Source organism: Siphateles boraxobius, unplaced genomic scaffold (genome assembly GCF_051911475.1).
Source record: "Siphateles boraxobius isolate OS27281-9 unplaced genomic scaffold, OSU_SipBor_1 6, whole genome shotgun sequence".
NCBI lineage: Eukaryota > Metazoa > Chordata > Actinopteri > Cypriniformes > Leuciscidae > Siphateles > Siphateles boraxobius.
Window position 1 is genome coordinate 340519 of NW_027509186.1, and position 16284 is coordinate 356802.

At 42.7% G+C, this 16284-nt stretch overlaps 1 protein-coding gene across 1 annotated transcript; it reads left to right on the top strand.

Annotated features, from left to right (window-relative positions):
* The first annotated feature begins 4102 nt into the window (after positions 1–4102).
* On the top strand, positions 4103–5410 carry LOC143715741 (uncharacterized protein F54H12.2-like). Its single transcript, XM_077207477.1, has one exon. The coding sequence runs from the start codon at positions 4103–4105 to the stop codon at positions 5408–5410; it is 1308 nt and encodes a 435-aa protein (XP_077063592.1).
* Positions 5411–16284: the final 10874 nt, after the last annotated feature.

Sequence of the window (16284 nt, forward strand, 5' to 3'; positions counted from 1 at the left end):
GTTCCGCCCTCTTCTACAACCTCATAAATTCCAGCGACCAGACCCTCCCGAGCAAACACATATAAACCATGGCTGAAGACGGAGGTCCAGAACCCACACACGTGTGCAGCTGCGGTATCTCTTTCGGCAGCATTCTCGACCCTGACGATAGCGTGATCGACCATATTCTGACCGACGACGCCGGACCATCGGGTCTCCACAAAGACTGGCCCCCGGCCAAAACTACCAGACGTCGCATAGCCTTGGCACCGTGCTTTGAAAATGACTGGGCTCAGACTAAAAATACCAAACGTCGCTTAGACTGGGATTTGGAGATCGAGTGCGACTGCGCTTGCACTAAACCTTCACCACCATCCAACAAAAAGCTTGGATCTCACAACCTGACTTACGAGTCCGACGGACGCAACGACCCCGATGCTAAACCCAATTTAGATGCTACAGACGGATGTTTCGGCGACGTTGGATTCAAAATCATAAAAGCAGCGGTCGTGGTGCTGTTGCAACATCTCATTGGTGATAAGCTCAAGGAGGAATGTGAGGGGTGTGCGATTGATCATCCTAGCCAGCTGCAGCATTCCTGCCTGTTTGACCCTCCCAACTACTTCTTCGACACACACTTTGATGAACTGTCAGGCAAGCTGTTTAAACCCAATTTTCATACCATCATTACTATTATCCTCAACCGGTGTGGGTTAAAATCTCGACCCCACCGTATACAAGGAACAGTCGGGGGTATTCTGCATGAATTAAAAGACAAACCATTCATCACAGCCAAGCTAGAAGAAATCAGGGGGAGACTTCTGGACAAACCCTGCAAGGAGATCATCTACGACGTCGTTGATCTCTGGGAAGGTCTCTCCATCGTGAATGGGGAGTGACCAAACCTCCTCCGACATGGGCGTTGTGGGGAGTATAACACACTTTATAGCATCCATGTTTAAAGATCATTACAAAGACCAGATCATCGGTCTTATGAACAAGATTATTGAGGACGCATCCGATTCCCCGTTTGAAATTTTACGTGATGATGACGACAGTACACGTGAGACCAATCTCAAGAAAATGATGATAAATGTAAGAGGTCTGGGTCGTAACAATACATGGTGCTCTATGATCTCCGCATGTCTTGACGATGACGAACAAGTATTCTATGTGATAAAACAGGTTCTCGATTGGCTGTACGGTTCACAGTCTGACATCGATGTCTATGATACGTTATCCATGTTCACGTTTGTAGTTGATGTATGTATCCATTTGGTCAAAAAGTCAAAGGGGTTAGACACTGATGATGAGGAGATGGTCGAACGTCGTCAATTGATTAACAACGTCGACCAAATTATTGAACTGTTTACCGATTATGTCCTAAACAGAAACATGTTTGTGTTCCGCGACTTTTTATTCTGGCTAGATTGTGATTAGACCGTTGTATTATATCCGTTTTACTTAGACTGTAACGTCATTATATCCATTTTTTTACTATGTTGTATTATATTCATTTTAACCTTGAGTGTGCATGTAGCATGATTATATCCATTTTTACTTAATGTTTGTTGTATTATATTCATTTTTTTTACCTAGCGTGTACAGACATGTCATTATAACCATTTTTACTTAGCCTGTATATTCTGTAACGTCATTATATCCATATTTTTTTAATAAAAGATTGATTCAAATCATCCGTACCTCTCATTCTTTCACAGCGGGTGAAACATCATCATCATCATGTCCGAGCTCATGAAAAAGGCTTATTATACACCGTCCAACCCAGGTTCTTTAGGGGGTAAAAAACGATTAAAAGATGCCGTCTTAAAAGATAGCGGAGTCCGCCTAAGCGATAAACAGGTTTCAGAATGGCTGGCTGGTGAGGATGCTTACACATTACACAAAACAGCGCCGATAAAATACAAACGAAATAGGGTGGTTGTATATGGAATCGATACTCAGTTCCAGGCTGATCTGGTCGACATGACCGCTTATGCCAAGGATAATGACGGTCATAAATATCTGCTGACCTGCGTGGACGTTTTCACCAAACACGCGTGGACCAGGGTGTTGAAGAATAAGAGCGGGGTTGAGGTTACCAAAGCGTTCGAGTCTATACTCGAAGAGGGGCGTGTCCCACAGAAATTGCAGACGGATCAGGGGAAGGAATTTTTTAACAAACATTTTCAAAATCTCATGAAAAAGCATGACATTAATCATTTCGCTACCGCTACCGATTTGAAAGCCAGCGTCGTTGAACGATTTAATAGAACGTTAAAAAGTCGCATGTGGAGATTTTTAACGGCTACCAATTCACGACGATACATAGATGTTTTACAGGACATTATTCAAGGGTACAATACCAGTTATCATCGCAGTATCAGAATGAGACCCGTGGACGTCAGCAGAGTCAATGAGGGTCAAGTGTTTCAAAACTTGTATGGGGATGTAAAGAAGAATAAGACCGAGAAACCCGTATTAAAGTTCAAAGTCGGCGACGTCGTCAGGATTTCTAAAGTGAGAGGTCCGTTTGCCAAAGGTTATGAGCAGAACTACACAGAAGAGTTTTTCACTGTATCCTCATGTATCCCGCGCCAACCCCCGGTCTACAGACTCAGCGATTATGACGGCGAAGTCCTTGAAGGGGTTTTTTATGAAAAAGAGCTGCAAAAAATAATTGTGAGTAAAAACAAATCTTTTAAGGTGGAAAAGATTTTAGGTCAGAAAAAACGAGCCAAATCTACGCTTGTTTTAGTGAAATGGCTAGGATGGCCTTCAAAATTCAACAGCTATGTAGACAAAAAAACTGTGGTGGACTTGCAATCTCCTTAAAACGCATCGACCATAACGGATGAGATCATACCATCATGGACGAGCACGGGTTCTACGTCACGCTACCATGCAATGCATCGTCGTGGGTTTACCCCCAAAATCGAATATCCAGCTATACAACCAGACTACCAAAAGCTATAAGCTTGAAAGGACCCTGGCAAGTCGGACTAGTCGAAATCGAATATCCTAGAAGTTGGTATAGCTTTAACGACAAAGAAGGATATTTCACCCTAAACATTGCATCGGATGGTGATACGGTTTAAAAAAACACAGCGAAGCAATTAAACATAGCTGGAGGGTACTACCCGAATATTCGCGCCATCGTACGTGTTATAAATCAACTTATCCTAAATCATGGGGTATTGACTCATGATGAAATAAAAAACAAACTGTTTCTGGTGGCAAAACCCAACGTTTCACTCTACTTCCGAGGGAGACTCGGCATTATTTTAGGATTAGCGAAAGGCGGGTATCTCGGACAATCGAGCTACGATAAAGAAACAGATTTGACGAAAACCATTATGATGTACGCCCCCCATCAATGCGACATCAACGCAGGGTTCTACACACTCTACGTCTACACGGACATTATCCAATATCAAGTGGTCGGCGATTCTCACGTACCCCTTTTGAGATGCGTACATATATCGGGTAAAACCAACGAGACGGTCATTGCTAGATACGACAAGCCGCATTACGCATCGATCGCCAAGGATCACATCACTGACATCACCATAGAGGTTAAGGACGATCAAAACAAACCGGTACCCTTCACTTACGGGAAAGTCATCGTAAAACTACACTTTAAACCAAAAAATGAATTATCATTATAGACCTAGAGAGAGTCCGGACTATGTCGCCTACTATCAAAACCAAGCCGGGGGAGCTTTACCGGGTTATGCCGGGGGAGGGGTTATGTATGGTAGCGGCTTAGGGGGTATTTTTAGAGGTCTGTTCAGGATGGCCGTACCTCTGTTAAAAAGAGGCTTCAGCATTGCAAAGCCCCACCTAAAATCGGCTGCTAAAAATATAGTATCCGACGTCTTCTCAAATGTATTGATGCGTTCCCACGACAATGATGCTAAAGCTCAAGGCGGATCTGGTCTGATGGTCATGGCACGTAAGAGAACGTCCAAACCTCCCGGTGTGAGAAGGCGTGGTCAATCGGGGGTGAAAAGGAAGAAAACAACACATGTATCAAACAAACGCTCACTCGTACGTAGAAAGCGCAAGAAGACTGTTAGGCGAAACGCGTCGGTCAAGAGAGGGGTAAAAACCATATTCTAACATGGCGTTACTGCATCGTATGTCGGGAGAGTGCATCAAGTCCGAGCTGGACTTATTTACGGTACCTCTGACACAGACCATCATCGAGAAAAACAGCTATTTAGAAGTAGCTCCGTTATCGGCCCTTTCGCCCTCTGCCCCGATAGAGTTTTTTATCGCGGGAAACGGGGATGATTATATGGATCTCAATAACACCATGCTCTATCTACGGGTGAAAATCACGCAGCCTGACGGAGACGATATCCCGCATCCGGCTAGGGTTGGACTCATTAACTACCCGGGCGCTACAATATTTTCGCAAGTCGACATAACCCTGGGTGATCGCCTGATATCTCAAAGCTCAAGCACCTATCCTTATCGCTGTATCATAGAGAGTCTGCTCAACTACGGTAAGGATACGTTGGAATCTCTGTTCTCCACATCGTTGTTTCACAAAGATTCGGCGGGTCAGATGGATGTGCATGACCCCCCTGGCAATAACGCGGGACTGACAAAGAGGGCGACCTATACCAGCCGGAGCAGGGAGGTGGAACTGTTTACCCCCATACACGCCGATATATTCTTCCAGGAGAAACTTTTACTGAATGGGGTGGATGTTAAGTTGCGATTTATTCGAGCAAAAGATGAATTCTGCCTGATGAGGGGCGACGACATTGCTTACAAATTAAATATAACGGCGGCATCCCTATTTGTCAAGAAAGTGTCTGTATCACCCCCGGTGAGACTGGCTCACGCACAGGCGTTACTGTCAACAACGGCCAAGTACGCCGTCGACAGGGTCTGTCTAAAAACGTTCTCAATCCCTACTGGGTCTCGTGTTCTGAATCAAGAAAATCTGTTTTTAGGAACATTGCCAAAGTCTATCATCATCGCCATGGTCGACAACGATGCATTCACCGGATCCTACACAAAAAATCCATTTGCGTTCAAACATTACAATCTGGAGTTCTTAGCCGTCTACGTCGACTCTCAGCAATTCCCCGCTAAACCTCTACAACCTAATTTCGAAGCCGGTGTGGCGGCGCGTGAATTTTATCAGCTTTCGATGGCGACCGGTAGACACCTTAAAGACCGCGCACTCTGTATCGACAGTAACGATTTCATAAACGGATACACGCTTTATGCGTTTAACCTCACCCCGGATGAAGAGTGTGGCCAGCACATTTCGCTCATCAAGTCCGGAAATATCAGAGTCGAAGCTCGTTTCAGACAACCGCTGCCAAATACCGTTAACTTAATCATTTACGCCGTTTTTGATTCTCTCATTGAAGTGTCTAACCGCAGACAGGTGCTGATCGATTACTATTGAGAGATGAACACGCTTCAACTCACAGCTATCGTGGATAAAATGACGTGCAGAACACATTTTCTTGGGGTTCTACCGAGCGATCAACTACCCAAAAAACCTGTGAGGACCTTACCTGCGATGGGGATCATTAACACCGACCCCGCTCGGCTACCCGGTGAGCATGTGATAGCCGTTTATTTACCCGAAGAGGGGCCCGCTTGTTTTTTCGACAGCTTTGGCAATCCACCCAACAGCACCCGCTTCCCAACCAGCATCGATCACTTTCTAGCGACCAACCACCCCCAAGTATTATATTCCGACAGACAAGTCCAGGATTATTCATCCAATACCTGTGGGGAGCACTGTTTGTTTTTTCTATATCATTTAACTAAAGGTTGTGACTATGACCGTGTGTTGAAACTATACACCGACGATTATATTAAAAATGATAAAATGGTATCCCTATTTGTGAAGAGATTAAGACCGCATGTGTGTAATGATAAAATGTCATCCTGTGTGCAAACGTGTTTGATCTATAAATAAAAAATCTTAAAACATTTTATTTTTTATCGTCTTTATTTAATCGTAAGATACATTCGTTAAAATTCCAACCATTGCCTCGGATCACCGGTCGATATTTTAAACACAGAGTCTTTCGGAGTCCTGTAGCATGAATATTTCCGTGCCTTTTTATAAGGTCTAACATCGGGTGTGGTGGCGGGGGTGGCGGGTTTACTCTTTAGAGATTTAATCACGCTCCTGACCTGTTGATTCGGCACTGTAGAAAAAGGAATGTTTAACTCGCCAAAAGCCTGTAGAAACTCCGTCCATCCCAGAGGTCTCCGGTCATCCCGAACCTTTTGGGGGGCCGTCACATTTTTTAACAAATCAACCATGTGTGAACCTGGTACGACTTTACCCTTGAACACAAACTCCCCCGATTCGTTCCACCCGCTTAGTCCTTTAGCTTTAGACATCTTGTCTAATATGTATCTACTGTTTTTCACGCTTCTCGAAGGGACATTCTTCAGCACTTCGTCCTCCACAGCCCCCTCAGCAACACCGTCTTCAACATTAGCAGTGCGGGGAGCGGCTGGCGTTTGCGCATCTTTAGGCTCAGGGTCACTATGGGGTAACGAGAGGGTTAAAACCCCGCTCTCACGATCCCCTTGTCTAACGATGGTCAAAAACCTGCTTAGGGTATTGGTGTAAAGTTTGGCTTTTTCGTACGGATTCAAACCGGTGCGATGTAAAATATTTCTTATGGCACCGTCCAAATCGTTTTCCACAGTCTGTTGAATGTGCTCGCGTACATTCTCAGTTTTCATCTTATCCAGCTGATGCTGCGGGACTAAATACATCTTCTCAGCGTATTCCATCCTATCGATTGGCTATCAAGCTTGTCAGGAACGGGACGGCGACGCTTAATAAAGGTAAAAGGAAGCCGCCCTTTTGGTTGATGACTCGTTTCTTGGCCGCTATGCCAATTTTTTTATCGGCCACAAATTTGATTTCCGCTTTTCTCTTTTTCAGTTTTTGGTACTGCTGGCGATTGACCGGGATCGTGCCGTAGAGGATGTTTAGCGCCAATTCGCACAGCGATAAAATGAATTCGTCGGACACCGATTGTAAAATAACACGTCGTTGTTTAGGAGACGCTTTATGTAGCAGTTTTAACACCGGCAGATGTTTACAAAGTCTGGCGGACATGACGATTTATCACGTTCTTCTTTTTTTCGGGATATAAACCACTTGACGGTCGGACAGCAATCCTGTTCTGAGACGGTACTGCTCCGGAGTTTTAGCTTTATAGTCTATCAATAGGTATCCGAAAGATCGGTTGACCGCGTCGTGATAACATTCCATAAAGTATTTTGTGTTTCCCGGGTACATTTGTCGTCCTAGCATCGCTACCTGATTGACGTCCCTGGGGTTTTTAAACAAAATCATATAATTGGCGTTTAAGCTGATGGTTCGACTGGACTTACCCTGTGCAAATAAATTTTGCACTATATAGATGCTGCTGAGATTCCGATGGTGACAATATTGCGTAAATACGCGCTGGAGTTCCAGGTTGGCGCTAGCTTGCTGCATCAAATCATCCACGATGAGAAGATTTGTTTTATGAGTAAATCATCATCATTCAGACTCTCGGGTATTCCATGCACAAATTTAATGTCGTACAATTTCAGTACATCGTCGTACAAAGGCTGCCAGCAATCATACAACCATACAATGTTTTCAATTTTCTTGGAGATTATAGTCAAACCTTTTTCCAACAAAAGTTTTACAAAATAAGACTTTCCAGAATTGGACGGCCCACTTATAACACAACTAAATGGATGTTGAAGTCTGAAATCAAAATCGGAAACAACCTGAGACCCTCTGTGCATCACCTGATCAGTAGCCATAAGGAAGAGTGGTGAAATCGGGCAAAAGTCTGCGTTTATTATACACCACCTTGAACTTTTTAACGACTGATTTGTTGTGCAATGTGAGAGTCTTTTTATTCCTCACAATATTTTCGGTGTGAGCCAGGATGTGTTTGGCGCTATCCTGCGACGTCACATAACCGTCAACCAGACCAATCAGGGATTCCAGACAGATGGCTCGGGAGTTTTTTGCATTCAATGTTATACCCTTAGCTTTCATGCACGTCTTACCTTTGGCCGTCTTGTACCCATAAGATTTAGGCCCGCTCGTGCAAAAACACGTTATGAAGTCGCCGTCGTCTAGCTCGCTCGTCAGCTCCCCCAAATGATCCCCTAGAGGCGGTTCCCAGTCCCCCTCCCTAGACACAAAGACGACGGAGTCCGTATCTGAGTAAAGAAGCCGGTCGCCGAGTCTGTCCATCAATTCGTACAATTCCAGTCGTGCATGAGCCGTTGTAAACGCTCCTAGAAACACGTTAACGTCGTGCGCCTTACAAACATCGTCTTTGTCAGGTTTATGCTGAACGAGAGCTACGTCGTCCGAGACGAATGTGAAATAGGACAGTGTGTCGGTATTACCAAAAACGATTCTGGTGAAATCTTCGGGGTCGTTCACCAGAGTCGTTTGAGGCAGGTTCTGTCTTAACGAGAACCGACCCCAAAGCGAATTGAGAATCAATTTCGTGATTGCCCTCTGGGCGGCGTTGTACTTGATCTTTTCGGGGTCGAGTTGAACCCCCTCTTTTTCAAAATACTCAGGGATGTAAGTCTCTTTCTCAGCCTCCGTGACCACATTCGACGGATACCCTGACGCTTGTTGTTTCAAACGCAGAAACGTTTTGACATAATCGCCAAACAATGCGTCTGACCGCTGAGGAAAATGCCAAACCTCGTCTATCTTGGCTACCACATAACCCTTCTCGACGGCTTTTAAAAGCTCGATGCTGACCCAGCAGCCCGACAGCGATCTTTCCTGATCCGTGTGGGTACAGGTTGAGGTCTGGTTTTGCTCGTGAGCGCAAGTTCTACATAACAGGGAACATGAGTTTTCCTTCGCATCTGTAAGGGAGAACCGGGTGCAGTAATTTGCGGGGAGGGTACACGGTCGCTTTGATAAGGCCGAAATAATTTTCAATCGGTTCAAAATCTTTGAAAATGATTTGTGGATGATCGATCGGATAGCTTTTCCTAGCCTGGCAAAAGGGGTAGAGGCTGGTGAAATCGAGATACCTTATTTTTTCATCTTCGGTCACCTTGTGATAGAGTTTATAAGCGTTAGTTCGACCACCAAACAGAGCGTCTCGCGGTTTCAATCTCTCGGGGGCCGAATAATTGTCCATAAATTCTATCACGGAGGGATCGGTCTTTTTCATTTTGCTCCATTCGCATTCCCAAAGAACCTCGATTTGCAAACCGTACGCGTTCTGCAGAATTTCGACCTTATCGTCAAACTGTCTCCTGAGAACCCCGTAAGGTACTCGCGACAAGGGGTGTGTCTGATGGGGTTCAAAGCGACAGCAGTGTCCATGGTGTACACAACCATTGTATTCTAAGCCAAACCTCAACCCGTTCTGTTCGTAGTAACCGTCTAAAAAGTACTTACCGAAGGATACTTCGCCATGGTTCAAGGCGTGGTGTAGGTCGACGTTTCGAGTCTTTTTGACATACTCCAGCCATTCTATTGAACCAGATGAATAGCATTTGCTCTGTCGGATGTACGCTTTGTTATGCGTGAGAGCCAGCGTATTTTTCTTAAGGAAATGTGTTTTGAAGATCCCCATCGCACAACTAGCGATCATCGTAAAACTGAAAGGGTCAAGTTTGGTGCATTCGATGAACGACTGGCGATATTTCATACAACCTTCGCGTAATAACACAACGTCGTTAACGCCGTACTCGTACAGTTCTTTCTTAAAGTCAAAGAACTTACCCTCAACCGTGCTGTACCAGGCATCGAACTTTTGTTGGTCTTTATCCGACATGTTATCGTAGTTGTAAAACTTTTTGTCGGGGTAAGGTCCGAAATACTTCGCATTTTCCACTCTGTTGAAAAGATGTGGAAAGTAGCCTTTTTCAGTCGTCGTCAAGTCTAACGCAGCTGGCATTTTGGCTAGGGCAAACGGGGAAAAATGAATAACTGTCGAGGTATCGCTGCGCAAACGTTTCATCATACATAAGGATTAATTTATATCCCTGCATGATAACCTCGATGGCAATCCCAGCTTTGCAGAAATACTCCAGAATGAGAAAGGAGTCAAATCTGGAGGCGTAATGAGCAATGAAGCAGCAGCCTTCATATCGCGGCTGTCTGAAGCGCTTGATTAGCTTAGCTATACAGCCTGTACCGCGAGCTACAAATTTCTCCCCTTGGAACGTGATCGCGCAAAGAAAATTAGCCACGTGCCTCCCATTTTCATAACGCGTTTCAAAATCGTAGAAAATGTATTTTTCGCAAAACTCCTTAGGCGCTAGGGGCTGTATGAAGCATTGGTGTTCTCCCTCGTCCACCAGAATTTCGCGACAATGGTCGCATTTGTCCGGAGCGCATACGTGTTTGGTTTTCTTGTTTCCCGGTTTAACCTGGTAGCGTCTGTTGCATAGTTTACAGTATTTTATAAGATCACAGGCGGGGTTTTCGTGACCCGGAGGTGGGGTTTTTTTATGCATTTCGAAGCAATAGCTCGATTTACAGTAACGCATGCAATCTAGACAGTGTATGGTCGTTTTAGGGTAGGTGTAACATTCTGAGTCGAAGCATACGTTACAGACGTGTTTGCATCGATGGTCTCTGCGACTGGTGTAACTTTTGTAACAAAATTCGCATACGTATTCCGAACCGATGAACCCTGTCAAACTCGTTATCATGTAGTAATGATCGTTATGGTGATAGAGGAACACCGTTTTCGGATGGGGTTCATCACAAGTTTTGTACGTTTCTAAGACAGCTGCGTTAGATCTGTGAAATACGACAATTTTAATGCCTAGAGCTCGTTCAAATGAGGCTATGTCGCTAAAAGCGATTGGATCTTGGATTGAGAAGCCTGCACTGTTTTGGATGGTGGTAGCCAGATTTTCTAACTCGGTCTCGGGTGTTGTGGGTTAAGAAAACGGGCGAGACAAATGGAGAAGCAGAAATTATTCGAAATATTTGTGGGGCAAAATAAACTGGTTTTTTTTCTTTTGATCACCTCACCAATGGCCAGATCCATAAGTTTACGTCGTTGACCCCCACCTCCTTGCCTGTTCATAACAACGGTAGCTTCTATCTCAACGGCCTGGTCCGATAATAACTGATCGTTGCTCTGTAAAACTTTTTCAATTTGGTCGTAAAGCAAATTGGGGTCATAATTATTTCCATCGGTTAAAACAGCGCTGATGGGTATTTGTAGACTGGAGGCTGACACGGTCAAATTAATCACGGGTACATCCCCACCAAAATCTCTAGCAAAAGTAACAATCCCGCTCAGTGTGTCGTGTAAGTAACGATGATAATCGGCCAGATCTGCAGAGTTGATGACTCTCAGATTCATGCTCCTTCTCAACGATACGCTATTGAAACGAGGTCGTGGTAAAACGTGATATCCGTTAACGAACCCACCCCGGCGAATCAACGCATCAATGTCGAGGGGACTTAATCGCTCATGTGTAGGAGGATTACCTTCGCGGAAAGTATTATCATCGTCGGTAGGATGTTCTACTCTATCGTCGTCAGGATCTGGGGGTGGTTCGGCGGTATTTAACCCTGCACCGTGTTGTATGGGTGGGTCATAGAGATTCATATTTGGATTTACGGCTAATTCAAAAAGATCCAAATCAGCAGATTGGTGTGACGATTCTACATTAAGATACTGTTCTAAAGAATCTGGAAGCATACTTATCGTTTCAAGCTCATCCGGAGACAGTTCTGTGTCAGATTGGTCTGATTGACGAGCGTCTGTAAAGAAGTATTTTGATCCATCCATTTTTGAAATTCAGACTAACATCACAGAGTATAAAACAATCACAGAGTATAAAACGTGAGATATTACAAAATCATAGAGCATAGATAAAATAGCATAGTGTATACATGTAATATAATAAGAGTATATAAAAGGAATATAAATCAAAGAGTATAAAATCAAAGAGTGTATATAACAATCAATACATGATCTAACGCGGTACAAAATGGATCGTGAGTAAACTATTAATTGTAGCAGACATCTCATCTATGAGGGTATGGAGAAGACGAAGCCTGAGCAGCATTTCACTATGGTGTTGCGTTGACATATGCTCGTTTATATCAGAATCCTCATCCATGATTAATCGGATAATATGGATGCGGTGAAATATTTCATCGCTCACATTCTGAAAAAAACGATCCTGAACATCGAATCTGCTATGTATCTCTGGCTGAAAGGATCGTAGCTCGTTACGTAAGGCATCTATTCTGCTACGGTTTTCTTCCTGCCTTGCAGAATTTGCATCAATTTTCCTGTTTATATCCGCATTCGCCTCACGAAACTCACTGCGAAATGCATCTATTGAATTAATGAGCTGGCGAATCAGAGGCTTATCGTTGGATGGTTCATCGACTGGTTGAGGGGTCAGCGCTACTTCTTCAACATCGATCTCTTCCGACGATTGGTGAAAATGAAATGGCGTCTGACCGGCGTTCGACGCTTCGCCACGCTCGCTCGTCCAAGAGCTCTGATCCCAAGCGTGGAGTTGAGCCACACCCCAGTCAGTCACATCGTCATCATCATCATCATGGATTCTATCCGAACCTGCTGTATGGAAATATAACAATCAATCATAATGGTATGACAAATTTGAGTTTAAATGTTAATACATGTAGATAGCCTCACCATTAAATAGCTCAGGACTAAATGGGGGTACAGAATAATTCGTTTTTCTAGTCTTTTTCTTTGGTTGGTCTAAAGCTGTGGGGGTAGGAACTATTTGATCTCCGACTATGTCTCGCCTATCTGTTACGACGATGGTGTCTTGTTCATTCTCGTCTTCAGTAAGGTCGACCACCGGGAATCCAGGCTGTGTGACGAATTGGATGAAATCTATAAAATAAATAAAACGTTAGATTTCCTTAAACGTAAAACATTACGTTGAAGGTGGATCTTGTTCTTACCATTGGCAGTGCTGTCTCCATCAAACCCATGCGTAGCCACTACGAATTAAAAATAAGTAAAACTTAAAATAAATTAAAATTAATAAATAAAGACGCATAAAAATTGGTACATTTAATTTATAAAGAATAGAAAATAAGTTCTCACATGAATTAATGGCATCAAAGGCGTTCCGCTCGACGTTTGAATCTGAGGGGGAAAAACATATTATGATTTGAAGCCGCCTGGTGGGGCCGTTTTATATGGTTGATGACGCGCACACACACACACACACACACACACACACACACACACACACACACACACACACACACACACACCTATAATTTATGAATCATACAACTTGGAAAATTTAAATACATCACATCAGCATTTAAATAGCTAGATTAAAACAATTTGCTCTAAACAAAATCATCTCCAACCATAGGATGACCTATCACAGTAAGGAGTGCATTGTATATCATTTCAGGGCACTAGGGGGGGCTATTTGCCTGTGAACTGGATGTTGTTTGAACTCCGGGACTGGTGGGGGCGCTATTTGCCTGTGAACTGGATGTTGTTTGAACTCCGGGACTGGTGGGGGCGCTATTTGCCTGTGAACTGGATGTTGTTTGAACTCCGGGACTGGTGGGGGCGCTATTTGCCTGTGAACTGGATGTTGTTTGAACTCCGGGCCTGTGGGGGCGCTATTTGTCTGTGAACTGGATGTTGTTTGAACTCATGGGCAACCATATCCATTCCATACCTGAATGTGACGCTTCAGAAAGTGTTTAAAACGATGATTATATGGTAAAATATATACCAGTATACCGTCAGAAGCATCAGCAATGTTTTTCTGAAACATATACAGACAAAAGCAAAATGATATAGCGCCCATAACAATGTGTGAGACCCGTTAGCAGCGTAGCACGAGATGCTAACCAACACACATGTTCTATCACCATGCCGCATGGTTAGCTATCCGAAAGATCGGTTTACTAAATTATAACGCTGTATATATCACCGTCTTTTCACATTAAAAGATAGCGCTGCATTATAACACACAAATAGCATTCGTAGAAGAGTGAAGTATGTTGCGGTAAGCCGACGGCTGATCCATGATTTTCATAATAAAAGCTTTTTCACATAAAAAGTTTCACATAAGCAGTACATCCGATGATAATCCATATTAATACACATAAGCATGGATATGCAGACTGATTTGGTTTAAAATCACCAATGGTCCATATTTTAAAAATCAAACTTTATGATAAATGAATGTGATGTTGCATATTATTAAAAATCATATCTACTGTTTTTCACCCTATGTGAAAACAATATTTAAATCACCGTAGCATAACCCCATAAGCATGGGTATGCAGACTGGTGTGATTTAAAAAACAAAACAAAAAAAACACCAATGTTCCATATTTTTAAATTTCAAACTTTTATGAATATAATCTTACTTATTTAAAAATCATATCTACTGTTTTTCACCATGTGAAAACAATATTTAAATCACCGTAGCATAACCCCATAAGCATGGAAATAAAGACTGATGTGATTTTTTTAAATGTACATATGCAGACTGATATTTTTAAAATCATAGTTTATGATACTTAATATCTGTACCCAGATATTTTTAAAAATCATACTTTATTAATATAATTTTACATATTTAAAAATTCACATCTATTGTTTCACACCCTATGTGAAAAAACAATCTTTAAAACACCATAGCATAAAAGAATTACAAAGAGAAAATACTCACTGTTTTGCATGTTGATGAGTTGAGCTGTGCAGTCTTGAAGTTTGGACAAGATATGGTTTGCCAGGGTTCGAGCCGTCATCTATATATATATATATATACATTCTGAGATGCAGTGAAAATGTATGGGAAAGATATAACTATGTGTGTCCGCTAGATGGCGCGCGTGTTCTATGAATGGTACAGGCGAGTTCACAGAGAGGTCGTTCTCAGAGATCTATCCAACATTTGTCGCCGTATTTCACGGATAGAAGGTCAAAACTGTCACAAAAGAGACACTCCTCTCTTGAGATACGATTTTTTTTAATTGGAAAGCGTATCGGTAGGGTGAAGTGGCACGTACAGCGGTACCGGCTCCTTTGAGTCTTTTCTATACAGTTGTTGTTTTTCAGGATATGCTCGCGACCATAAATTAGTATGAATCGTGAAAACAACAGGTGCTAAAGACGGTCCATGGATACATCTCCCAGTGTTGCAAGCACACACACACTTAGCGCTTTGAGTGTCAACTTTAATCCAATTCTTCAGTACTCTGAAACGGTAAGCTGATTTTTATTTTTGTCATCGGTTCGTAAACTGCATGAAATACGTTATGATTTTATTTCTGATCATCCGTTCATACTGTATAGCTTCTTCAACAGTCTAAATGGAAGATGATTTTTATTTTTGGACTGCTATAATTGGAATATTATTTATTTACAATGAATGATGCAAGCATTTTATTTATATACTTTTAAATGAACAATGTTGTTCAACTTTAGTTACTGGGAGATATTTTCTCACTTTCACCCCCCAGCAGGGGGTGCAGGAATAGGGTGGTGTCTCACTCACAGACAGACGCACACACTTAGCGCGGAGACCATTACTGTCATGCGCTGGTGTTTGAGAGACTGAGGGGAGGGAGGGTGTCATGAAACACACACGCACACACACACACACACACACACACACACACACACACACACACACACACACACACACACACACACACACACACACACACACACACACACACACACACACACACACACACACATTCCTCCACCACTCTGAATCACAGAGTGTCAAAACACAGAGTGTTTAAAAACTTTAAACTTATTTAATCTGAAATGACTGCTTCAGTAGATTTTTAGTAAGATATTTATTTTTGTTTTGAAAAGATTTTTTATAATCATTTATATACTTTTTAAAAGATCAATGTGTTCAACTTTAGTTAGTGTGAAAATTGTAAATGACTAAATGTAAATTTTATAAATATTTCATTCATATACTTTTAAAGGAGCAGCATGCTTTTCAACTTTAGTGTGAGAGTATTAGAAAAACCTTTTCTCACTATCCCCATTTATATAGCGTGCTCAGGAATGCCAGGATATCGGATGACACGCACACACTCACAGACAGACGCACACACACACAGTGCGGAGACTGTCAACTTTAATCCAATTCTTCACCATAGTGAAACGGTAAGATGATTTTACTTTTGTAATTCTAATCTATTCTAATCTATATGCGACATTAGAAAAATTATTTTCTCACCCCGACACGGAGGGGATTTCCCACACCAAGAAGTTATTTCCCCCCGGGGTCAATAGGTCA

What these genes read in the sequence shown, in the direction of transcription:
- LOC143715741 (XM_077207477.1), top strand. Translation starts at nt 4,103, where the DNA reads ATGGCGTTACTGCATCGTATGTCGGGAGAGTGCATCAAGTCCGAGCTG.